This window comes from Apteryx mantelli, chromosome 2 (assembly GCF_036417845.1).
Source record: "Apteryx mantelli isolate bAptMan1 chromosome 2, bAptMan1.hap1, whole genome shotgun sequence".
In the NCBI taxonomy this organism is placed as follows: domain Eukaryota; kingdom Metazoa; phylum Chordata; class Aves; order Apterygiformes; family Apterygidae; genus Apteryx; species Apteryx mantelli.
The window spans coordinates 145,778,888-145,806,712 of record NC_089979.1 but is presented as its reverse complement, the minus strand read 5'-3'; the positions used below and the strand labels follow the sequence as shown (position 1 = coordinate 145,806,712).

Sequence of the window (27,825 nt, the reverse complement as noted above, 5' to 3'; positions counted from 1 at the left end):
ATACAGAGAATTAAACATTTATTAAGCAAGAATAAATAAGAATTTATTGAATTCATTTTGCATCATCCTCCTTGTAAAGAGGGATAATTAATTCATACAGTGGAAGCCTAAAATATTTTATAAACATTGTTTTAAATATCCAACAATCTTCAGTCAGACTGAAAATGCATTATTTCCATTTTGAAAAGTTCTGCATATAGTAGTTAGAGGGAAAAAAAAAGCACTCTCCTTTTCATAAATGTGAAAGAACATTCTTTATGGATCTCCCACTGAAAACTCAGATTACTCCCATTCATATATGCTTCTTTTTTTTTTTTAACTTCAGAAATGCTAGTAATTCTTAAATACTGCAGAATTAATCCTGACTTTGAAAGAAGGTAACTTAGGGAAAACAATTTTGTATCCTTAAAACACCCCAAAACCCCAACTTCTGTAGGTTTTTTAGCCATATGTATGAGAAGTCTCAGTTTAGTGGAGTCTGGAAGGAAGACAGGTAATAATATATTCACAGTTTATGTGAACTCATGCAAAAGCAACAACTCAAAGCTTTCAGCATAACTGTGAGAATAGATAGTATTCTCATGGAGAGAAAAATCTGGAGAGACATAAACTTAGAATTACCATTCTGCTTCCAGCTATATGACAGTTCTCCTACCGTTTCATCCATTTTTAATCGACAACCTCATTTGTGAGGAGTATTTTTCAAAATGAACTGAAGTATGCACCTCAGGTGCTACAAAAGGGATTTGTGAAAGCTTTTTATGTGCCTCTTAGTGTTTTGGCTTTAATATGTGTGTATAAGATTTAAAATTAGTTAAAAATATAACCACAACACTTGAAAAACTGAGTTGCATGCAACTGTACATGTAGCAGATGCATTTCTAAAGCTTTCATAAGTTTTCTGGAAATATCAAGGGTCAGGCTCTTTCTCAGAAAGTTAATCTCTACTCTGAGTAATAAAACTGGAAATTATAAGTTTCTTGTTAAATGTGACCTTCCTTTTTAAACTTCTGCTGAAGTTCCAGTTCAAATTGAATTAGCATTACATGACACACAAACTGATATACTGAAGTAAGTTAACTCAAGTTTATTCCAGGTTAATTCAATATTACTGTATTGGTGAGCTACAGTATGTTTCTATTTAAAATCATCAAAATATAAATCATTTTTATGGTACTTGATGGCTATTTAGTAGTATGCTATTTCTTTCTACCCTCAATGTCCATGGATACACTGTATTATTTTTAATAATAGCACAGCCGCAAGGACAAACTGATAGGACAAATGTCTCTAGGTGCACAATTAAGCATTCATGGAAGACTTGTCCTTATCTATGCTCATATTTTTTTGAACAAAAGTCCACAAAAAATCTTATTTACCTATTTCTGAAACAAGTTGCTCAGTATAAGATTGAATTACAACACAGAAATACTCTTACTCTGTACAAATCTCATTTCCAGTTAATGGGTGCATGTCGTCTCCCAGGAACAGTGGCAGTGGTTACTCTTCATTGCTCTGTCCAGTCTCAATTTTTTTTCCTTCTGACCACCACAGAAGAACAATCAGAGCATCTCTTTTTTTTTCCTCTCTAGCCACAGAAGTCACAAAATTTTGAACAATGGTTTCAGGGTTATGTGTATTTTCTTAATCTTAACCAAAAAGCCTTGAATTTATACTTCGTGAAATAATTAAGAAAATGAAGATGTATTAAGTTACCAAATGTAATAGCTGCAATTCACTGGAAATTCTGGCATACTCCTAGACAGAGTCAAATTTGGCACAACTTTCATCATATATTTTGACTGTACACAACCAGGTGAAGAATTAAGGGTGCTAGTTCTTTTTTTCATTTAAGTGACGAAAGAAAGACTTTCCATATTCATACGTGCTGATCATTATGGCACAAGCAGGAGCAACTTTAATCAACCGTGGAATGATACCTGCCCAAAAAGAGAAAGGGAAAATATTCACTATCATCATTTGTTTTCAGAAGGAAGCACTGTAGTGCCATTTAGTGTTTGTAATACACTGATACCACGGTATATCATTATAGAACTGGGATTCTAGATGTCCACATTCCTGAAAATAACAGAATTACTGCCTACAGCTACTACCAATCTATTAACCTTATGCCACCCTGTGTGGCCTGCCTGCCTCAAGCCCATGGTGTCTCTCCCCTGTCTCTCTCTCTCCGCAGAGGTGGAGCAGCATAACCTGCGTGGCGAGTCAGAGGCAGCACTGGTGGCAGCCTGCATGCCCTCCTCTAAGTGGCAGTTCAAACCTGCTGCCCCTGTGGGACAAGCAGAGGTTTGTGACCTCTTGGTCAGGAGGGCCAGAGGTGCAAGAAACCCTGAAGCCTGACATGGGGAAAGGCAAGGAAGAAAGGGCACAAGTACCATGTTGGGCTGTACCCCGCATCGTGGGCACATAATCGCAGCCCTTCAAACTAAGCATTAATAAATTAAAAAGACTGATTCCCCTGCCACTGTCTCCCCCAAGACCTACTGCCCCTTTATTAAAATGAAAGGCTCCTGGTTACAACTGAATGCAGGTGTTAAGGGCTCCCATCACCATCAACAGTGATCTTGTGAACTGAGTTTAAAAAGTGAGTGAGCTTACCCCGAGATAGGCAAATGGAGGCAGATCCACTTGTGTAGCCACAGCCATCTAGTTCCATATGAAATGCAGAGACATCTCCATGGAGCTAGCACAGATGACACATGACCTACAGAAAACTTGTGTCCTTCTGGAACAGTAGCAGGAGGCCAGGCGGAACACCCCAGGCCATCTCAAATGGCACCACATACCTAGCTGTGGGCAACTGAGCTGAGTTAGTGGCTGATCAAGAGAATGTCTCTACACTTCATTAGTCACATGTCAAGACCTAAAGGTAGGTATCCTGATCTGTGAACTACATTCCACCCAAAACATCTAATTGTAATACTTTGTGCAGTCTTGTATTCTTCTCAAATCAACATTCTGAAACATTCAAATCCTGTTATCCCTCAATGATATCACTGTGCAGCAAGTAAAGTAATTTAATCTCTTCCTTCAGTGAACGCAAACAAGTCTTGCAAATATTTGGCCAGCTGCATAGCCATTCACACAAGACGGTCCAATGAACCCATGCAGCGTTGCCAACACTTGTAGGTATCCTGGTTTTGGAATGACTCTTGCAGTTGTTCATATACGCATCAACTCCCAAAGGCTTATTTTTATCAGAACATCTTGTAACTTCCTCGTTAGGCTGCTAGAGTCACGCATGGCAACACACGTGCATTAGAAGACTTCTGTGTATGGCAGCAACACAGTATTGCCCCAGCCATTCAACAGAACAGGAAAATAGCAGCCTCAGCCATCAGGGAGAATTACTAAAGGCAGAATGACAGGGGGGATCTCTTCCCTGGCAGGCTTGGAGAAGCGCACTGGGGCCTTTGAGTAGCACAAAGTACAAGTACTAGGGGATGCAAGAAAGCTTAGAGCAGCTGAGATGAGTATCCCAAGGTAGACACACAGGAAATAAGGAGCATTCTGTGACTCTGAGCACATTTAGTATACTTTCAAGGTCAAATTGCAACTGAATTTGAATTCAGTTGTCACACATACAAAGGAGGGGATACAAAAGCAAAACATTTTAAAAACAAGTTCAGAAATGACACTGTTTTAGTCTGGTAATACTTGGGCTAGTAAATTATTGATAGAACTATTTGAGTGTATGTATGCAGCAAAGCAAAAATGTCACCCACAGTTAAAAATCTGTGTTTAATGAATGACAGCAGTTGTTCATGAAAGATATTAACCAGCAATTAGAATTCCTGAGGATGGGTAATCAACTTAAACACACTGTCACTATCCATCTGCACTATCATGCAAGGCTGAAGACTCTTATTCTCTCAGTTCCTGTCACATGTGGTAATCCCAAACTTGTCTTTATGCATACTCAAACTACAGGTACACAGAGTGAGACATGCCAGCACCACTTGAGTTACCTCTTAGGAGTAGAATTCCCACTCAGTCACCATATAGGAAAGGGAGAGAAGGTAGACAGTGAGCATCCTTGTGGATGGCACATATCTTTACTCCATTAAGTGATAAGCAGCCTATACTTTTCACAGAACAGCAGTCTACATGTACACTTGCAAAATGGATGACTCCACACAGTAACCTCCATATTAATATTTACCCAGAGATGAATTTTGGACTGAGAAGTGTGAAGCAAAACTTCTGAGCATTTGCCATGAAATCCATTTCTTTGAATGGTGGAAGAAGGTTTAGTTATAGAAAGGTTGAAGGACCGAGGAACATCATACCAAGTCATCACCCAGGAAACTATGTTCATCACCAAATTGATATAGGTTGAAATGACTGCAAACATCTTGGTAAACACTTTGATGTTTAGCAAGACATAATTGATAGTGGCGATGAACCATGCTGAAGCACAAGTATTTTGATAGGTGAGAGATGAAAATATGACTTTCTGTAATACACAAAAATAAACATCTAGAATATCCAGAGGTACAAACCATCATCTTTCTTGAATGGCTCAGTAGTCACCTATTACTCCTAAACCCATGGATGAAAGCATTCAGCTTTCTCTCATTCAAATTAGGCCGCAACCCCCTTTTGCTCTATGAAATGAGGAAAAGACAGATGTACTGTAAAACCTCCCTCCATTCAGAACACCAAAACTTCCACTTGCATCAGACTCTTATAGAAAGAAGAAATAATGTATCGAAAGATTGAAGCGGGACAAATTACATAGTGTAGAGTTCTTCATATTTCAAGGACTCAATACATCTGGTGTGATGTTTAGCAAGTTGTAGGGATCTATTCTGATGTAAAAGAAAAAAGAAATAAGGAGAAAGAGGGCACTGCAACTGTCAGAAAAATAACTGGCACCTCCCAGTGGCATCTTCAGGACTGCTGACAGAAACCTGATAGCTCCATGGAAGAGATGTTACCAGCCGTAGGATGACACAGTTTGAGAATGGCCAGGTCTGAAGCTCTGCATTGCTACAGAGCTGCAATCTTGCATTTCTTGTGGGACAGTGGATACAATACCACATGATCTAAAAGTTGTTCAGAAAGTCCTTTTTTAAGAAGTGAAGACTTCACCAGTTTTGGGGTTAATGTTCTCACAGAAAGGCAGATATTTTACTAAAGACTGAATTCCTCAGGTACACTAAGGTTTACAGCCAAGAAGCCCTTCTCATTAGTATGGCAATGCTTATTACAGCTCCATCTTGCAGACTGCCCTAAAAACTGATTGGCCCCACAGTAATTCACCATAAAGTTGTCACAGGGTACTGAGACATTCAGATCAGCTGTCAGAGAAGTTCATATTCATATGGGGTAAAAAATATCTGGCTGTTGGAGAAAGGAAATTTTGGGGGAGCAGAATATAGCTAGGCTATGAAAATATTTTTGGTTTTAGTTACCAAACTAAAGAAGAAGAGGTTTGTTTCATCTCTGGATCGCAACCCTAGACTTCAGGAGAGCAAACTTTGGCCTCTTCAGGGACCTGCTTGGAGGAATCCCATGGGTTAGGGCCCTAGAAGGAGGGGGCATTCAAGAGAGCTGGTTAATATTCAAACATCACCTCCTCCAGGCTCAAGATCGGTGCATCCCTATGAGTAGGAAGTCAAGCAAAGGAGGCAGGAGACCTGCATGGATGAGCAAGGAGCTCCTGGCAAAACTCAACCAGAAGAAGGAAGTACACAGAATACGGAAAAAGGGACAGGCCACTTGGGAGGAATATAGGAATGTTGTTAGAGTATGCAGGGATGCGACGAGGAAGGCTAAGGCCTGTTTGGAATTAAATCTGGCTAGAGATGTCAAGGACAGCAAGAAGGGCTTCTTCAAATACATCAGCAGCAAGAGGAAGACTAGGGAAAATGTGGGCCCTTTGCTGAACGGGGTGGGTGCCCTGGTGACAAAGGATGCAGAGAAGGCAGAGTTACTGAATGCCTTCTCTGCTTCAGTCTTTACTGCTCAGGCCAGCCCTCAGGAACCCCAGACCCTGGAGACAAGAGAGAAAGTCTGGAGGAAGGAAGACTTTCCCTTGGTGGAGGAGGATCGGGTTAGAGATCATTTAAGCAAACCTGACATCCACAAATCCATGGGCCCTGATGGGATGCACTCACGAGTGCTGAGGGAGCTGGCAGATGTCATTGCTAAGCCACTCTCCGTCATCTTTGAAAGGTCATGGAGAACAGGAGAGGTGCCTGAGGACTGGAAGAAAGCCAGTGTCACCCCAGTCTTCAAAAAGGGCAAGAAGGAGGACCCAGGGAACTACAGGCCAGTCAGCCTCACCTCCATCCCTGGGAAGGTGATGGAGCAGCTCATCCTGGAGGCCATCTCCAAGCATGTGGAGGAAAAGAAAGTGATCAGGAGTAGTCAGCATGGCTTCACCAAGGGGAAATCATGCCTAACCAATCTGATAGCCTTCTATGATGGAATGACTGGCTGGGTAGATGAGGGGAGAGCAGTGGATGCTGTCTCCCTTGACTTCAGCAAGGCTTTTGACACTGTCTCCCATAACATCCTCATAGACAAGCTCAGGAAGCGTGGGCTAGATGAGTGGACAGTGAGGTGGATTGAGAACTGGCTGAATGGCAGAGCTCAGGGGGTTGTGATCAGCGGTGCAGAGTCTAGTTGGAGGCCTGTAGCTAGCGGTGTCCCCCAGGGGTCAGTACTGGGCCCAGTCTTGTTCGACTTCTTCATCAATGACCTGGATGAAGGGACAGAGTGCACCCTCAGCAAGTTTGCTGACGATACAAAACTGGGAGGAGTGGCCGATACACCAGAGGGCTGTGCTGCCATTCAGAGAGACCTGGACAGGCTGGAGAGGTGGGCGGAGAGGAACCTCATGAAGTTCAACAAAGGCAAGTGCAGGGTCCTGCACCTAGGGAGGAATAACCCCAGGCACCAGTACAGGTTGGGGGTTGACCTGCTGGAAAGCAGCTCTGCGGAGAAGGACCTGGGAGTGCTGGTGGACACCAAGTTAAGCATGAGGCAGCAATGTGCCCTTGTGGCCAAGAAGGCCAATGGTATCCTGGGCTGCATCAGGAAGAGTGTTGCCAGCAGGTCGAGGGAGGTGATCCTCCCCCTCTACTCAGCCCTGGTGAGGCCCCATCTGGAGTACTGTATCCAGTTCTGGGCTCCCCAGTACGAGAGGGATGTGACACTACTGGAGCAAGTCCAGCGAAGGGCTACAAAGATGATTAGGGGACTGGAACATCTCTCTTATGAAGAAAGACTGAGAAAGCTGGGCCTGTTTAGCTTGGAGAAGAGAAGGCTGAGAGGAGATCTTATCAATGTGTACAAGTATCTGAAGGGAGGGTGTCAAGAGGATGGGACCAGACTCTTTTCAGTGGTGCCCAGTGACAGGACATGAGGCAACGGGCACAAACTGAAACATAGACAATTTCATCTGAACATGAGGAAATACTTTTTCACTGTGAGGGTGACAGAGCCCTGGAACAGGTTGCCCAGAAAGGTTGTGGAGTCTCCTTCTCTGGAGATATTCAAAACCCGCCTGGATGCAATCCTGTGCAATGTGCTCTAGGTGACCCTGCTTGAGTAGGGGGGTTGGACTAGATGATCTCCAGAGGTCCCTTCCAACCTCAACCATTCTGTGTGATTCTGTGAAACTGCTATCTAGAAACACAAGTTGTATTCTATGGCTACTTAGGACACAATGGATGACAATGCAAGAACTACAATTTCCTGGAAACACAATCTTTTCTATTTTGCTAGAAAGAACATGCCAAGAAGTAGAAGTCTCTGCTGGAAGTCTAAAAGGATCTGCGATGGCCTTGTTAGTAAGCTGCTGCCAAATAGTTACAAATCTGTGAAAAACTTCCATATCATTCTCCAAGAAAGTTTTCTGAGATCTGGCTGAATCCACCATGAATGAGTTCCTGAAAGGACTGGTGAACATCTCAGAAGAGAGTCAATCTTTTCTGTAACTCTAGCAGTGGAATAAAAAGAAATTCTCGGTTTCAGGACAAGGTAGCAGTGATAAGGGATGTTTGCTTCAGCACTGGGATGTCATTTTTCTTTCTGTCTCTTATGTCAGACTTGTCAGCTCACAACGTGTCTGTTCTGGCCACGCACTGGAAAAGACACTCATAGGTCTTGTGAGGCCACATGAGCCTCTATGATCACTACTTGATGCCAGGAAGTCCTGTTACAATTGAGCTGCAGTTATGAAAGTAAAGAGAAATAACATTTCCTGCTGGACCTCTCAGGAAATTGGCCAGCCTCATTGCTGCAGGTTTTGGATTAGTACTAAGGATTAGGTTGTATGATTAGGTAAGTCTCACTGATTTCAGGTCTTGGAGTGGCCTAGATCTGAAAAAGACCCCACAAGATATTCCTGAAGACTTCTTTCCTGTTCTATAATTATGCAAGGTCTAAATGGCCAAGGTAACTTATGATGGTGAGTGATGCATATGTGCTGGTTAGCAGTAGAAATACTATTGCATGTAGTTCAGGGCTAAAAAGTGATCTTTGATAAAGCTATCAAAAACACTAAAAGACTGTCTTTAAGGCCATCCAAGCAAGAAGAAAAATAAAATACATCAAGGAATTGGAAACTTTCCAAAACTTGAACTGAACTCTCCCCTTATTAGCTGCCAATAAAACAACAAAACTAGACTCTCATATTTGTTATGCCCAACCCCTTTATTTTTTTAAATAAACTGTGTTCATCTTAGATAGCTGTAACCTAGTAACTTGTAAGAGATTACCAAAATTCTCTCCATACATATGCATGTCTGCTGCTGTATATATAAACCGACTATTCTGTAACTGTAAGTGTTCATGTGTGGAAATAAAATTTAATGTATGCATATTTGTATCTATAATCACTTGTTGATGAAGTAACTCTCCCTCTATTATGAGTTTTTTAAAAAGATATTAAAAGATTTACCAGCAAATAATCCAGTAATTCCATTTTTAGCGACAATTTTCTTCATAACTGCCCATGTAGATGTACAGCTCCTCTGTGGAACTCAACATAGTACAACAAAACAGTGAATTAAGCAATACACAGAATGTCACAGAAAAATATGCAATGATTAAGTTTAATTCATCATACATTAATTTTATCCATACTATTTATACATGATGTTGAATTCATACAGTATACAAATCACAATCTTCAACTTAAAACAGCATGACATGAAAAAAAATCCATAGTAATACCTGGAGTCAGATATACGGTGAGAGATAATATTCCTTACTAGCCGTAACTGATATAGTTGAAAAAAATAGACTAGCAGATGAGCAGAGCAAGTCCCTCTCCATTTCACATTATACTAAGCTAAAAGATCATTGTGTCTCAGATTTTCAAACAAGAACTTGCCTTTTTGGTAAACTGAATCTAAAGGTAAGTTTTGAGAAAGGATATAGTAAGAATGAATATAATAATTAAGCTAGAACACTACATGATGTCTAAGTTTACAAAATCAAATTGCCAAAAATGCAATCTGACTTTAAGAAAACATAAGTGTACGATGCAAACCACAGCCTCATGTAGAGCTAATTCATATACTATAAGTAACCTAACTGCAGCAGCAGCAAGAAGCAGTCTACACTGCAGACATAAACGACCGTTTTGAACAGAGTAACTTTTTTGTGGTATCTCACTCTGCACATGCATTGATCTGTAGTATGGAAGTAACTCAGAATGTTTTTTCTAGATGAAACTTAAAACAGATTCATAGAATATATTCAGCTGGAACATCCTATAGCATCTGAAGGCTGCTAAAGATATTTTGCAGCCACAAAGACAATAAGTAGATGTAGTCATAGTCAGCGTCCAACTGTAACAGCAACCGAATTAGTAAAGGATTAAACTAATACAAATTATAGATAACCATACTGAATTTTTAAATAAATATTAACCTAATTAATATCACCCTAGTAAATACATGAAAGCTACCTGTGACTCAAAGTGGTATGCAATGAAATTCTGACATTCATTAGCACAAGGAAAAAATTAAAACACACTAATAATTAAAATCAAAAACTTTTTTGACTTTTGACTATTCTGCAAAAGCAACATAAATGTCTTTCAACTATTACACCAGAAAAAAATAATTTGCTTGAGAGAATGAAACCTCATGTCAAAATATGAACTGCAAGTTTTCAAAAAAATCTTTCTGAACTAGGTCTTGAAAGTAGTTTCTAAGCAGATGGATTGCTGTTTGAAAAATTAATCTTTTTACTGTTCTATAATCTTAAAGCCATGATCTAACAGTTATTGAAGTTAATGGAAGTCTCTTACTGGTCCAGGTAAAAAAAGTTTTTATATGCAACTTGCATTGGTATAAAATGCAGTGGTGCTTTACTGAACACAGAACAAAAACAAAACTTCTTTCCTCTTTCATCCTTCTAAGCTGTTGGGATAGTCACTACTTCATAATTTATCTCACTAATATGCCCTCGAAAGTCATTTATTTGAAATCCCACAAAAAGAAGGTAAAAAATACACAACCTGAGCACAGTGCTTTCCCTCTCTAGCCCAAAATTTAGCAAAAGAAAAATATTGTTATGAAATAAAATGCTTGTAAGAGTTGAACTGCTGGTATTTTTGTTTTCTAGTAGTACATGGGAGTGGACGTGCAAATATTTTATCATATTATTTTCATCAAATCTAAAGTCTTTTTCAATAAAACACCGTTCACGTGAATGTTTTATAAGAAATGAATTTTGCCTATTTAAATTAAATATAATTTACTTAAATGTAGAAAAATATGCAATTGGTCTGCCTAACTCTAACAGCCCTGAATTTTGTCTGTAATTTATATCACTTTATTAACCTAAATGGTATTGTACCTTCTCTCTCCTTTATGTCATTAATGGACATATTACATTCATCCTAAAATATCCTAGAAGATGTTAAAATTTGGAATGGAGAAAAGGCCTAGTGATCAGATTCTGACATAAACTTTAGAAGAGATGGAGACTTAAAACTCCAACTAAAATTCCATATAACCACACGCTTTATTTTTTCCTTCTTCATTGTTGATAAACAGGTAAATCCAGCTTTATTGCATGTAGCAATTGTCAAGATTATCATTAAACAGTTCTGCAAATTTTACCAAGCACTCTGATCTAAAGAGAATTATATCTGTTGAACAATAAATATGGTTGGAAGAGAGCTTAAGACAGCTGTATAACAATCTAATTCCCAGCAACTTACTTTTTAAGGTCTCTCTCTCCCAAAGTTCAGTCTGCCTATGTGTTTTCACTACATCAAATGGTAGAGTTATGACAGCCGCAATCTGTCAGGAAAAAAATATCAATTTAATGTTAGAGCAATTAAATTTCAATTTAAAATTTTGAAGTGCATGCAAGGTAAAACTAATTTGATATTTCAAGTACCTGATATTACTAAAACCTTGTATTTCAGAACATCATAGATTATTCAGGTACATCTAGTTGGCTTGAACACCAGGCCATATGTGTTTAAAGTAGATGCATCCAAAAACATACACCATTTGTGAGAGAATCATGTAAAACCATACTAGTTTCAAATAGCTTAGTAGTGATACTATTAAAGAGCAGTATTAGAAACAAAAATATGTACTTACAGAGCCAGATGCTGCTCCTGAAGTAAAAGCAATAAAAAAATGTTGATTCATGTGTACCAACTTTCTTGCACATCATCTTCTTGAAACGTTCATAATTATACCAATATATTGCTATGGTTATAAAAAAAAAAAAATTGCACCAAGCAACACATTTTTATGTCAATATAGAAATTCACCTAATCTCTTTTATCACAGATGTAAGACTTCTGTGGCAACAGGAGCAAAGAGAAACAAGAGCTGAAAGCAGAAATAAGAGTGTTCTCTGTGACCCTCCATGGACAGCCTGGTCTGCTCCCATTCTCTCCATGCAATTATTGCAAATTTCTACATATGATACAAATTATCATCAATCATTTCTCCATTCCTGTAAAGTAACTCCTACCTTAATACAATCTAATCCCAGCACTACAAAATTCATTAACAGTTTTTTAAAAATGCAATTTAACTTTAATCAAAATGTTAGTTTCTAAATATTAGCTGTGGTTTCAGAGTTATTTCACACATTTCATAAATCTTATTAATTCTGTAAAAAATGTCTTATACTCTTTTGGGACACCGAGTGTAAAACTTAATTCTTAGAGAACCAAGAAATATGATTTTGCCCTCTGGGAATTACTGAGGTTGGGGCATGTCTTTCAACTTAACAACTTTCAGGAATAACATTTCTTTCTGTTTTGTTCCACTAAACTAAACCTCACTCTTTCTGCATTCTAACTGAAACTTTTTAAAGTAGATATTACTGTGTTGAATTTTGGAGTGATTCCTTGTAGAAGTTGGTCAAAATAAATACCGCTAATAACAGATGCATACTTTGAAAGATAACTGGGTCTTATTTCAGCACTGAGCTCTGTAGGTTGTGGCAGCAGAGCAATAGCAAAGCATCTTCTTGTCATGGAGACCGTCAGCTCTTATCTCTGGCCTCCAACATCTTGCAAAAGTAAATGAAGACAGTATCTTAGAAGGCATTCTCAGAGTTTGGTGTAAACCTACTATTGGAATGTACATAACCCTTCTTTAATATAAATGATCCAAATCCAAAATTTTGCTTGAGCACCTGCAGGGCTCCTGCATAACTTTTAAGTTTATATTCTCTGCAACACTGCTTAAAGAATGACTCAGGTATTACTGGTAACCTGATTCTTGTGCTTATAAACATTCACAGCTTAAGTTTTATTCAATCTAGCTAGCCTTCCAAGGAACATGCTTGAAACATGTCATTCATACTTGGGCTAGTAACACAGTGAGATCCTAAGCTACTCTGTGCTGCTAACACAGACTTTCTACGCAGCTTGAGTGTTTTCACAGAGCAGCTGCTCTCTCAACACAAATTGTTACACTGACTTTAATTCCTCTTGAAAGAACTAACTTGAGCTAACTGCAGCAAAGGCACAGACTGTGCTGTAAGAATACCAGAAACCATGATGTTGTTGGGGGATCATTCAAAGAGTAGAAGCCAAGGACACATATCTTAACTGCAGAGAGAGTGTTTATAAGGAGAAAAAGCAAAACAAACAAACAAACAAAAAAACAGAAAATGCATTTTGAAATGGTGTTAAGCAGCTTTAAACAACCTTAGGTTTATAGCATCACAGTTTTGTGGCATTTCACTTTGTTGTTTAAAAATAAATACATTCTCCTTCCCTCATGCATATAATTCCCTCTCCACTTTTGGTTCAACAATAATTCTTAACCTAAAAGGCAGTAGATGCATGTTAATCTCCACCTCGTCTCCTCACCTATCCAGCATCCCACTACCTCTATGAAGAACAGGGCACAGACAAGTGCCTGCCAGCTGTGGAGCAAACACCAGAGGGGTTTGGGGAATGACTTAAAGTCAGTGGGGAGGTTTTGGGCTGAGGGAGGAACAGCAGGCATGGATGCAAGAATCTGAAAAGTGTAGAGAAAAAACACACACACATTATCACCTTAGTGCCCTCCTCTTTGTGCACTCCCTTACAGTGCTCTGATCTTCCCAATCTGTTAAAAGCAGCACAGAGAAGGAAGATCATGAGCTCCTGCCATATTGCTACAGACAAAAATCAGTAAAAGAACAAGAGTTTCTTCATGAAATCAGACAACAGGGATTAGAAAGAGAATTTTAGCGTTCCCTTCCTTCCCTTGGGAAGAGAATGCTAAAATTCTCTTTCTAATCCCTGTGCTTCCAAGGGAAGCAGAACAGCCTAAGAAAAAATTTGGGGCAACACAAATTTGTGGGATAGGCAGGAGAACACAAATGACATCACTTGCTTCAAGGAAATTCAAGCTTTGTTTTATCAATATAAAAAAAGATAAAGCATGACTTGTATCTACAGCATGGAAGGTGATCTCAGCAGACAAGAACACTTTCCTTCTTGTCTTGAATCATTCCCAAAAGACTTTATTGCAGGTAAGGTATTCGGTGGGGTAGCAGTTCCTCAGTGTGCAGGTGGAACACATTCCTAACCTCAAAACAGAGATATTCAACCAGATCTTTTCAATCCGATCTAGGCCTCTTTGGGAGGTCTAAGATAGTCTTAAAAAGATGCTTCTCATTATCTTAGTGGTTACTGATCAGGGCGTGACACCAACCCCACAGCTGGTAGCTGTCTGGAGCACAGATCCAGAGGGTTTTTGCTCAAATCCTTGCAGAGAGCATTTCTGAAGTCTGGCAGCACAACTTGGGAAAGAATTCAATTGTGAGAGCCTTTTGTGGATGCACCTGATCAAGCAGATCAGACAGTAAATCCAGATTTGGAGAACATGGTTTTTTACCTGATAAAAGTACCAATTTGCTTACTGTCCTTTGTGAATATTAAGGCTTCATCATATGGGTTAAGTAAAATGAGAAAAGATCCTCCCGCTTGATAAGTTCTTGATCTACTCCTTCAGACACAATTCCTCTTGGATATAGTTTAAGTTCTGCCAGATCAAACTAACTGGGTACAGAACAGCAGGATTCACAAGCAAAGATGCTTTGGAGGTAGAAGACTGTGGTAACAGAACAGAAGAGTGAAAAGGTCCTGTGCCATCATGGGAACCAGATTCCATTGCCTTTAGTGAAAGGCTCTTTGGAAAGGAATCAGGGTCTTGAGATGACAGGGTGAATTGAAGGGAACAGGCAGTTACTCTGTTCTAAATCCACATATGATGGTAATAAGAAGAAATGATGGTGAGCAGTCAGCTACATTAAAGAGAGAAAGGAACTCTCCTGAGTTAAGAACAGCACAAGAATCTAAATGTGACCATGCAAGCCAGTATGTCAGAATTGTAGGCACAGGGCATACCCTGCTGATGATAAAAAGGCAGCAAAGTTCAGGCACTCATTTGACCTTTCTTTTTTGTGGGCACTCTTTCATGACACCCAGAATGATCTGGGCAACAAGACCGTGCAAAGAAATCAGGAAAGATCAGTTGCAGAAGAATTCAAATATTTCATTTTAGTCTTTTGTCTTCTGTATGAGAATAGATCGTTCCTTTGGTTGACACAGACAGTACAAATTAAATTAGATGTCAGATTCTCTAAAGAAAGAGGCAGCAGGATAGAGGATAGCAGGTCAAACACTTCAAAGGTTCTCTGCCTCCAGAAATAGGTCTGAAGTATTTTTATGGGCCAACACAAGGTGTTCAAAGTGTTATTCTGTTACCATCTACAGGACAGAAACTGCTTCAAGGACACCAGTCCTTGGAGGATTCCCAAGTGCTCTGACAACGAGGTGACACACTATGTCTCAGATACCTGTCTTGTCCACTAAACAGGCTTGCAGAGACAGTGGCTCCCACCACTGGCAGCAAGTGGGAACACTGTCCTTGACCCATCTCTTCCAGTTACCTCTGTAGATCAGGAGACAGCAGAGCTTAGATAAAAGGGCACAGTGTGATCTCCTCCATCCCAGTCATCTCCTCTGTCCTTGGGCTGCTCTGGAACAGACTTTTTTCTTTTTCTGGACTTCCAGCTTTGGAGCTGCTATAGCAAGTGATGCTCTAGATTTTTCTTTTTTGGGGTACCTATAGGAACTAATTGATCTTGCTAACAAAAATTCCTGAAGACACTACTGTGTCACTCTCTCTTTGTACATGTTTTGAAGATTAAGCATTAGAACACTTAGATAAATGCTGTTCCTCTGTAAGTAAACAGTTATTATGCCTCTTAGACAGAAAATTTCCTGCTGAAAGAGAGTAGTCTGTGAAAACAGTCATTGCATAAGCTAAGGATCAGAAGAAGCAGTGTAAACAGAGAAAGGGAATGTAACAATGAAACCCAGCCAGTGTCTACAAACAAAACTAAAAAAAACCCCTCAGGTTAAGTTAAATTTTTAAAGACTTACAGACAAACACTCAAAGGAGAACAATGAATAAATCTCAATCTTTCTTAAAGCTAACCATTAAAGTTACATTAAAAATAAGGGAAAAGTCTAAAAGAGTTTATGAATAAACAAATTTTCATACCTAACACAAGCTTGCATGTGAAATAAACCCTACCTGAGAAAGGTACATCTCTAAGAACAGTAGAACTCCAGCCTCTCCACAGTGAAAGCCACCCATCTCTAGCTACTTCATTGCTGATGTACGTGTACAAGTTGCTTGTAGGACAACTAGCGAGACAGCATTCTAGTTCTGATCAGCTCCAGGGGACTCACTACAGTAACTGAACCGACTGAAAATGAGAAAAACGTTTGTTTATTGGTTTGTCTTTTTTAAAAATTCAGTATTTACTAGTAACATTTCCTGAACATTTAAATACTAGTCATGTCTCACCTTGCTTTATATATTTGGTTCCTTTCAACTCTCCCACAATTTTTCCTTAAAAGAATTACCAATATAAACTTCCCTTTCAGATAAGAATATCATATGTATTCACAGTACCTAAACTTTCTGGGCACACAGGCCATTTACATTCAGTATTAGCATGATATACCCCAAGTACCTGTTAAGAATCCTCATTTTCAGATGTGTTATATAAAATAGGCTGAAACTTCAAATACTCCTTTAAGAGTAACTTTCAATAATGATTATTTTTAAGTGTAAGTTGAAGAAAGTGTGCTAGGTTGTTTTGTTATAGATAAAACGATAGGTAGATATTAAGCTTTTATTGCTTTCTAAGCATCTTGGCCAATACTTATTTTAAAATACTAGGAAAATCCAGTAGGTATTCTGCATCTAATAAAAGAATTCGCTTGCATCTTGGTGGCAAGATCAATGAGTCACCACTCACTAACAAGCTCCCATCATATAATATTTAACAGACTTTAATGACATTACTAGACCTAAGAAGTTTTCTTCTGTTGCTGGCATAAGGTTTCTTCTAAATGTAAACTGAAGATCTGGAGCAGTCTAATATGATTAATTTGCCACATGACCATAGAATAACAGTTCTTTTTCTACTAGGTTTCCAGACCCTCTCATAGCAGTCACAAGTAGAATACAGAACTAGATCCCCACGTCTTCTAAGAAAGTTCAAAAAGATATAACCTGAACTAGTTTTACAAAAATAGACAGGGGAAAAGATAAAGAAAATTAAGAAAACAGAAAAACAAATTCAGTCCCCTTGATATCATAGAGGAGCAAAACAAGTCCAATTTTCATTTTCCTTATAACTACCTGTGTAGCTTCCATTATAGAAAATTATGTTTATAATTTAGGTTCACCACAGAACAGACCTTAGTAGAATTCTGTCCTTAGCAGAATTTCTAGGACCATAAAGTTTTGAACAGATTGCAAACACTTAGAAATGTGCATTGACTATGCTCTCCATTTCTACTTAAAAATGTGCACCTTTATACTCTCGTATGTATGAACAGTATCTAAAGACAAAGTCAAAACACTCTTAAAAGAAAAGGAGGAGAAACATATCAAGAAAAAAAGTCTTAAGCACTGCAGAACAAACATGGATACGTATTCAGTAGGATAAATGTTTTGGTATTGCATCATAGGCCATTTTGGTATTGGTTTGGTATTGCATGCATTACAGGCCATACATTTATCATGTAGCAAAGAGGGATTTAAGCAGATAACTGGAATCAATACTGATGAAACACAAATTGTTGAATTCCCTAGAACGTCTCCTGAAATTTTTGATCAAAATCTAGGAAGTGTTATCTCAAACATATCTGTAATGAAAGTGCAACAGCAAAAATGCATCATGTCATTCCAGGTAAGAGGGTTACATTACCCAAGAAATGTTGGGTAATTACAACATTGCTTCCAGCTCCACATAATATTGTCACACACTTAAAGTCACAGCAAATTTAATTTAAAAATGGCAAAATAACAGAATACGAATATTTTATTTAGTTTTTCCTCTTTAAAGAGATGACAACTTACATCTGCTTAAGGAGCCTGCAAGAACTGGAATGTGGTCACCATCTTTTCCTAGTCTAGATTTCAGAGCTTCATGCAGTTGATCATAGCATGTAAAATAAATTACTGTGGCAGGAAGTGCCATTATTCTAAAATATAAGAGAGGGAATCTTAATACAAGGAAAACAGGATCATAAGCTAAATAAATCATCTTGTACGGATATTTTGCTTAAATGAGAAAAAGTTAAACCTTCAGCTGTGTATTGCTATGGATGAAGAAAAAGCATTAACGCAATGGCTTTGATTCACTGACTCTAGTTCAGTTTCAAATTCACAAGTCTCCCACTTTTTTGGATTTCCATTTCATTATGAGAAACCTTAAGTAAAATGATGGCAGACTGATCTAAGCCAAAATATATTTCATGTCAGCTTCAGAATTTTTAGTAAAGCAATGGAATTGAAAGATCTGAATATGAAGCAGGCAAACACAAAACTTCATGGAAGTACCTACTAAGCTTAAACTTTTATCCATTCAACAACTGAAGAATGTTACTTCTTTCTTATGTTATGTCTTTCTTATTCAACATGATTCTTACTGTTTGAAAGACTGTGGGGTGAGTGAATATAAGCTTTTTCCATTCTTCAGAATAGTATGGGCCATAATAACAACAGCTAGATCTTGTGATCATTGAGTGTTGGGGTAATGCAGCATGGCTTACTGTAAAATGGCAATTATATTTCTGTTTTATGTAGGCACTCTGTGCCAGTATAACATGCAATATCATTACCAAAAACCAGTGAAGTTGCATGGAAATGCATGGAAAACCAACAAGTCATAGTTTAGATCTTTCAAAAACCGTGCATCTCCAGTTAAGAAGCTGGTTCCTCTCTGATGGAGCACAGAACATATGTTGAAAGAAAAAAAACCTCTTTGTCTTGGCTGAAATACAGACCTCTTACTTCACCTAGATCCTAAAGCTTTGTTTTTTGAAATAGCCACATGCTGCAGGATAGCAAGCTCTAGCTTCACCATGCCTTGCTCTTCTGTGTCTATATACTGAGCACTGTGTGCAAATCAAAAGTGTACCAGTGCTTGTCCGCCAGGCTCTATGACTTGGAACAGGAGGACTGTAACACAACATCTAGTGACTTACAAGATTTGGATGTTGCTTTAATAATCTACATGCTAGATCTGACCACTTTCTTGGATTGTTCCACAGAGAAAAACTTAATTATAGAGGTTTTAATTACTATCCTTACTAGGTTTTTGTGAAAATCAAGATAAAACAGATGGGGTTAGCCTGAAGAAGAGAAGACTGAGAAGAGATATGATAACAATGTTTTATTACGTAAAAGGCTCTTGTAACCCAAAAGGAATGATCCATTTTTCCATGAGCAAATTGGATAGGATAAAAACAATAAGATTCCTTGGAATAAATACGATTCTAGTTAGATACTATTTTTTTTTTTTTAAAGTAAGGATAATGAGGTTCAAGACAGGAGTGTCTGTGCAGATAGCTGTGTCACTCATCGGAGATCGTTAAGAACAAGCTAGGATAGCAAGTGTCTATCAACAAATGTCTAACAATCATGTCAGACCTTATGATCCGACGATGCTATCAAGGGGATGATTCTACCTTTGAAGGGTAGAATGGAAAGTCTGATGTCCCTGCTTAACAACTGAGGATATATCAAAGAGGTTATAAGGAGAAATCTGAAGATCTGTCTGAAATTATATTGTCTCTAGAGGTTTCTAATCAAACCAAGTATATTATTTGTAACTTGAGAATTTACCAATTTTTAAAATCACTTCAAAATAAAGCATGCTCATTTGTCTAAGTAATGAAGTATCCTTCATAACCATAATCTGTAAGTTGTTAAAACAAAAACAAAACAAAACCATTCAACTTACAGTGTTGGAGCAAGTCCACTCCACAGTGATTTAATTCCTTCTATTTGAATAATTTTCACAAACGCATCCTAAATTTATAACCAAGGAAAGAGCAATAATTAGCTACAAAACTTTTCTAGTCAGTAATAATATTTTAGCACAAAGAACGCAAAATTAATGTATTAAAAAGTATGTTTTAAAAATATTTTATCACTCTGAGATCTCAATGTTGTAATTGCTTATGCTAGCATAAGCAATTTAATCATACAAATAATTCCACTGAGCTGAATAGAAATATTCATGTGTTTGAAATCAAGAATTTTCTTCCATCTTTAAAGGACCAAGGCATTAAGTTTTTATCAGCAACTGACAGCACTGTGAATAAGCTATTTTCAGAACTAATACAACACAGTAGCAACTCGTGGAAACTTCCCCAAACCAATCCACTAAAATATATTTTAATAAATACTAAAAGCTCTAGGTATAAAATAGGAATTCACTCTCCATCATTCTTCAAAACTTGCTTTCTGTGACAACTTGAGGACAACATAACAACGTATGTGCAATGTATGTGGTTTGGCTGGTTTTATTTTGTGCATCTGTATGTTTGGAGTCTTATAACTATTATCATAGCTGTCCCATATATTTCCCAGACCACTGACAGTAGAGAAGTACAGAATCTTGAAGATCATTCAGCTATCATCTTCAAAAGGACAATAGTAGTAGAATACCTAACTTTCCTAAACTTTGGGGGGGAAGAAGTTGAGATTTGATGGACTGGAATATGCTTAAGATCAGATACTATCACAGATCCTCAAAAATCACAAAATCATGACAGACCACAGAAAGTACTATGAATTGCACTTACAGGAAGAACAAAGGCAAAGAGCTTTAGAGGAGACACCCCTGATGGACAGATTAGCTGAGGTCAAAGAAAGTTGGATAAGGAGAAAGAAGACAATTTATTAAGACAAGGCTGACTTGAAAAAATGGAGCTTTGAGAGGGAGTCAAACCCCAGAAGGTCCTAACACAATTTCAGAAAAAAGACACGTGAAAAAAAAAAGCAAGACAGAAAGTGGCATACTAATGTTTTATGTTTTCTCTATGTGTTATTTTTTGTATACTGTTTATATGATAAAGTGATATATTTTAGTACAATTTGTAATATCTGCATCTGTTTGTTTCCATTACCATGTGTCCTTGGACAAGTAATTCAGGCTGTTCGAGAAGACTGCAACTAAGAATGAACTTGAACGACTGCAGTATCTGAGGCTGGGCAGCATCCAGAAAAAATATCATGCACACAGCAGCCTCTGACAGCAAAAGTGTCTATTAACTGCTGATTTATTATGCTTTTTGTTTTGGTGATATGGAGTATTACTGTCAAAAATCATGCTAACTGGGATCTATTTTCATTAGTCATTAAATAGGAGGAGAATTCTGTTGGTGGATACCTATTTACATTACTGTTGAGTGCAGACCAGTAATTTGATTTATTACACTACTGAATATAAAGGACCACTTTTTCAAGTAACAAACTGACACGGCTACACAGCAGCTGACAATCCAATCAAAACATTCATTCTTGTATACAACACATTTTCTGGATTTTCTTATTAGAACCTTAATACAAATCTATATAGTATTCAACATGTGCCAAATGTTTATATTCCAGCTTCAACAAACTTACAATCCAGGAAGGTTAATAAAGTATTAGAAAAGGGATGCAACTAAATTCAGTGACTGAGCAGAACATTTATATGTCTTACCAATTATCCAGTAAAACATTTTTAAGGTGTTATCACTGGCAAAATACCATGTCCATTACAATTTTATTTACTGCACAATTGTCCAGCACTGCTTTTTAAAAGTGAAAGGAAATGCAATAACTCATAGTCAGTCTTCTTCATGGGCATAAAATAACGTCGCTTAAAAAGACCTTCTAAAAATTATGTGGTTAGTTGAAAAATTCAGAAAAATATTTATGAAGTTATTAATTTCAATAAACTTTGAACTCTGTAAAACTATTGAAAACCTTTTTCATGGACACTTCTTTCTTCTCCTCAAAAATTTGATTCTGAAAAGTCCTTGATCACACACGTAATTTAATGGCAGAGTCAAACAAAATCTTATTAACGAAGTAGTATCACAACCTCCAACAGCAAGTTTGGGTTTGAAGCTGCTTCAAATGTCTGGGTAAAATCCTAGTCTTACAGATTTCAATAGATCCAGAACTTTACACATCAACTTAATTTTAAAACCCCATCTGCATTGTTAGTCCAGTTCAGGAGCATTCTGGGAGATCTGCAGATATAAGAGAGGTAAGCTGGTACAGAGAAGTAGCGCAATATAGTTCAAGTGAAGAAAATGGAATTAGTGAGCTAGTACCTTGTGAGGAAAGCAGTACAGCTGCTCTCTTCTTCGTCCTAAGAAAGGAATTAGTATTTTCACGTGTAGAAAGTATCATTAATCACTACCTAACTTATACTGTGTAACAGCATGAATACTCTCTCATTGATAACAGTTTCTACCAGAATTAAAAACAAAACACAATAAATGTATAGTATGCCATTTGAACATGTTTTCAATGCACAGTTTTAAATAAATATAAAATGTTCTTACCAATGTCCCTTTGAAATGCCCAGGTTTTTTATACCAGGCTTTGCTGTCCCCGTTCTCACAAACACATATATGATCCATAGGCCATTGGAGTATACAAAACACTTTCCTAATAAAATGGTATATAAGAATAAAGTTAATGCTTGTAAGATTGTTCTTATTCAGCAGCATTTCCAGACCGCATATAATGGAAACGTACATTTATCTCTGGCTGGATAAACAGGGACAGAATAATCTTGGAAAGTCACTGACAACAAATTAGGTAAAAGTAAGAAGGAAACAAATACACTCCTTAGCATGCCAGACTAAATGAAACTGCATTCACAGGCTCTAAGAGACATGCTTATGTTATACTACCATCTGCTGAAGGCTAAAAAAAAAAAAAAAAAACCACACAGGACCTAGATATCACTAGTTTATACAACTTTGTGAACATCTTTCCAACTTTTTAATCTTTTATTAAGTATCCTCAGCATCCACATTACAGGTGGAGGAATTACATCTTAGGCTAGACTATATTTCTACCAGATTATCCTTTCTACTTGTTTTTGATTTCTTCTGTATTATATACTTTGAATGTGTTTGACAAAATATATTAATTACTCCCATTACAAAAACATGCTTTGAGGTTCATGTTACGTTTTCAGATTTCTGAAGGGTTTAGAATTTACTAAAGAACCAGGGTAGAAGGCATAGTGTTTTCTCAGATTTATAGCAAGGGTGACTCCAAATATGCATCTCCATGTACATGGAATTTCTACACCTGTCACCTCCTTTCTTTATAAATCTCATTTATTAATTACAATTGAATAGCAGGAATGATTGGCATATCTTTGAGTGCACAGCATGTTCATTTATTTAGAACCCAAGTGATAAGTGGCTTAGCTAAGACTTACTACTCTTTTTCAGAGCTCTTTGGATTCTGGAGGAGATGGACTGGTATAGTATCCTGATCACACGAGTCCTCTGATAGAATATTTAGCTATTTATTGATACCAATTTTTTTTTAATTTACTCAACTGAGTATTAATTGTACATTGTCATAATGAAAATACTAGGAAAGACAGAAAAATGCCTGTTTAAAATGGCACGTATTTATGAGATTTCTTTCCTGTGTCTCTTCAGTAGTGCCTTCTTTCTTTAGCAATTTCAATGTATTTTGCTGGTTTGCTTCTCCCACCCCTCCACTTACCCCACAGAAACAAACATAACTATAGGCAAACAAACTAAACACCCTGAACATAGCTCAGAATTACAAGAACTATGAGCTGTATGCAACAGCAAAGAGCAAAATGGGTCCTCAATTACATGACACATTTATTTACCTTTGGAGAATGGATTGCTTTGGGCTTGCAATCGAATTTTGACAACATCAAGAGGAGCTACTAAAACAAAACAAAACAAAGAAGTCACTTAGAAACACACTGCATGCCCTTAAAACATAGAAGTGTACAGATGCCTTAACGCAAACTTCTACAACTGTTGTTTTTCAGAGGGAAAAGAAAACTGTTTTGCAATGTACTCAGCCAGAGAAAAAAAAGAAGAAAAAAAGAGCATGTTTTTGCTAGACAAAATATCCTGTATGGTTTGCAAGTGACCAGGTATGTCTTTTCTAATTTACAACAGTCACACTGATGACAAATGTTAGAGATACACAAAGCTCATCTAAAATCCATTGTGTCATCTTGTTCAAAAGTGCTGAGACTTGTGCTATTACACTGCGCTGCTGTGCTTGCTAAGTATAAGGAAACACACCACACAGGTGTAAGTGACACACCACAGAGGAAACAAGGCGTACGAGATAAGCTTTTGGCCACAAGCATGTATAATATTACAGCATTTTTCATGTATTAATTCTTACTCCATTAACTGATTTTTATAGTGATGTTCAAAAGAAAAAGGTTAAACTTGCAGTCCTCTTTCCTTCTTTACTGTGCGTACAGAAGTTCTAAAACTTTAGAGTCGTTGAAAAGCAAGTGAAGGTTTAATTGCTTCCTCTCCGCCCCCTAAAAATTGTGGATCTATCCATTCTGAAGAATGGATAGCCATACAGTGGCTGTACACACTACTGAAGTAAGATGCCATATTAAGAACAAGCCACTTCTGTGCTGAAACTTTTCTAAATTAATATTTTGTTCAATGTCATGAGGTCTCATTGAGATGAACTGCGAGGTTTAATAGATTTCAAACTATTTAGTAAGAAAACAAAACTATAATACATACTTTATAATGTCCAATGCACAAAAGTATATCTTTAGTAAAGATCCAAATAATCCCTAATCCCAGAACAAGTGCTCCACAGACACATCTCTGGAGATTATCAGGCAAGATAGAGCTCTATCAGTTTATGTTCCTGGAAATACTCCACGTGCGTGTACTTAAGTACACAGCACATATATGAAATGAATCTCACATATGGCACAAGCTATACTTTGAAAAAAATACAAGTGTACTTCCCCCATTAATATCATGGTATGCCCATACGTGTCCATACAAGAGGATTCTATCATTAACCGCACCTCTAGTAAGCATACAATCCCTAAAATGAGACAGAAAACCAAGGTTTTATTTTCCCTTTTGCTGCTAATATGTACCGAAATGTTTTGCCAGTGAAAATAAAGGTCAGACAGCCATCCATCTTGTAAAGACGAGCTGAAAATTTATATCTTATTTTTCTGCAGACTACAGCAAGATATCTCATAAGTTTGTTCACTGAACTTCTCATGGCTTCTTCAATAGCCAGACCTTACTGGTATTTTTATGCCTGTTAGTGCCATGTCAGAGAAGTTACTAAAATCTTCTGGAGATGGACAGTAGATTTCCAAGAATATTTTCAGTCCCTCCATCTTCTCTAGGCAAAAACTTTAAGTTAATTTAAGTAATGTAAGAGAGGCAAGCACACTTCATTTACAAACAAGACTTCCATTGCACCAGAAATATGTAAAAGTTTGTGTGTATCATCTAATTACTTTTCATTAGCAAGTTAACAATTACACTGCCCACAACTGTCATCTCTTCCACTTTTCAATACTGCAATTAGCACAGGGCTTACTATGTTTTTTAACAGCAAAACCACTCAGCTCTACCACCACACAGCCCTTGCATAGCTGAGTGCCACCAGGAGGAGAATGTGTCAACAGGCTAGAGAAGAGTGGCACAAGCTTTTTTATATATGAAGCATCATCCTTAACAAACGCAAATTAGTGTTTGCAAATGAAAGCTCATAATTTTGAACAGGCTGCTTGAGATAACACTGATTTGTCTTCTCAAAAGTGTAAATACAAACTATCTATAATTAAATCCAACTACACTTGTTCTTTGCCAAAGATGCAAACATACTGCTATGTTTCCACTTTTCATCATTTATTTTACTGAAAGTCATTGTACTGGAATGATTCTTCAGAATGCTTTTTAACTCAAGGGTTTCATCTTCAAATAAATCAGGTAAAGATGCACTAAGCAACCAGTATCTGGTAGCTATGCTGTCCTCACTGTTCAGTTGAGAAAATCACATAGAAGTTGATGGTTTATCTTTGACAATGGAATGCTTGCTCTGCTATACATTCTGTGGCTTGAATATGCATTTAAATATATATATATTCATTATACAAACATATATTCTATTTTACAAATTGACTGAATTCCATCCTAATTATTTTGATAGCACGATTCAGCTCCAGATTTTGACCCTGACATTTAGAGGTCTACAGGTGACCTAGGTGTCTAAGTTTCCCCCTATAGTCAATATATATCTAATAAATATAGTCAATGGGGCCAAAATGTGTCTCAGCACCCTAAAGGAGATATGCAGTGGCTGGTCAGTTGGACCACTCCCTAGCCTCTACTGATCTTATTGACTAAGGGCTTGATTCAGTTGCCTAAATACAAGCAGTTAGTGCCATCTGAGTCTCTAAGGCATCCAAAATATCTACACAGTGGGCAAATATGACACAGCACCTATGACCTCATTAGGCAGCAGCTACAGGCCAAGTCAAATATTCTAGCATATGTCTCATCGTACTACACCCCTATGTGCAGGTAACCAAATCACACCTTAGATCTCTATTGACTAATAGGAGCTTAGACACTTAGCTCACATTTATATGTCTAAATGTAGGGATCTAAATATGCCTCTTGCAGCTCAATTTAGTTGCTTAAACTTAGGCATCTAGTAGAATTTTAGACACTTGTATATTCTGCTTGGTCTCCCAGCTCTCACTTCAAAAAGGAACTGGTCTTCTACACCTGTGTCATATTTGCCAGACCCTGCTGAGGTCTCTGATACCTAGGGCACCTTAAACTGCACTAGAATCTTATGTACGAGTAGTTGAATTCCATCTTGGGAATTGCAAAAGTCTGATCTAGCTTTGTTTGCTACTCACCTAAAATAACAGGACACACAATATAATAACAAAATGAAAAGACTACAAATTTGGCAAGTTGTTGGTAAGGACAAAAAAAAAAACCTACTTAAGTTTACCTATTTTGTAAAAACTTGGAAATTTTGAGGGGAAAAACTGTCTCTCAAAAATAGCACAATTCCCTGCAGCATAATCAGTGTTAAAAGTCAGAACCAAAAGTTAGCTTAATCCAAAAAGCAGCTGAAATATGAAGTATAAGCTAATGAGCTTGAAGAACTCCAAGGGATGTGAAGTGCTGAATCTAATGAACCAGTACCTTCTTAGCTACACATGGGGAAGGAGGTCCTGAGCTAGATGACTGAACAAGAGGTAGAAGCTGAATTCCATTAGACTGTCCAGAAATTAGAAAGACTAACAAAAAAACAATCCTTAAAAATAATATTTAGGAAAAAAATCATTGATAAAAAGGTGCAACTGTGTAGGACATCACAGCAAAATAAATTGATGTTACCACTGAAGTGGTAACATGAAGGGGACATTTCACAGAGGCAGTCTTGCAGGATTCATGTCCTGTAAAATACATATTTATTTACAAACTATTTTTAAGCAGTAGGAAGTACGGAAACTCATTTTGTTTCTTACAGAGAGAAAGCAATGAATTACTATACCAAAAAAAAACACATAGAAAAGAAAGGTTAATAAAAATTATTCTTATTTTTAGAAATGGTTAAAGACTGGGTTAAAGGGACTGGAAAGATTTCAATTAATCATTGCATTTGTTACAATACACAAAATTACAAGAAAACTGTATTTTTATATATGCAGATATCTTGCTGGTTCAAGCTGAAGAGCAATCGCTTTGCAAAGATTCTCTCTATGGCAAGCTTAATAGTTTGCCTTACCGAAAAATGATGTAACTATAGCTCCCAAACAAGATGCAATTGCTTGCTGAATACTAGATGTTTTATCTAAGTCACTATCATCCATTTCAGCCATTACTTTATCCTCAGAGAAGGAAAACCTGTTAAGGAACAGAAAAATATATTGCACAACTATGTTCAAAACTTACAGAAA

At 37.5% G+C, this 27,825-nt stretch overlaps 1 protein-coding gene across 1 annotated transcript; it reads right to left on the bottom strand.

Moving 5' to 3' along the window:
* Positions 1–3: 3 nt before the first annotated feature.
* Positions 4–27,825, bottom strand: SLC25A40 (solute carrier family 25 member 40). Its single transcript, XM_013941464.2, is given in 13 exon segments — positions 4–1,940; positions 8,936–9,016; positions 11,213–11,294; positions 11,604–11,642; positions 11,644–11,714; positions 16,062–16,158; positions 16,160–16,236; positions 17,904–18,028; positions 19,792–19,859; positions 22,394–22,473; positions 22,476–22,499; positions 23,716–23,775; positions 27,654–27,825. Coding segments are annotated over 13 exon segments (1,005 nt in total). The 5' UTR covers positions 27,748–27,825; the 3' UTR covers positions 4–1,833.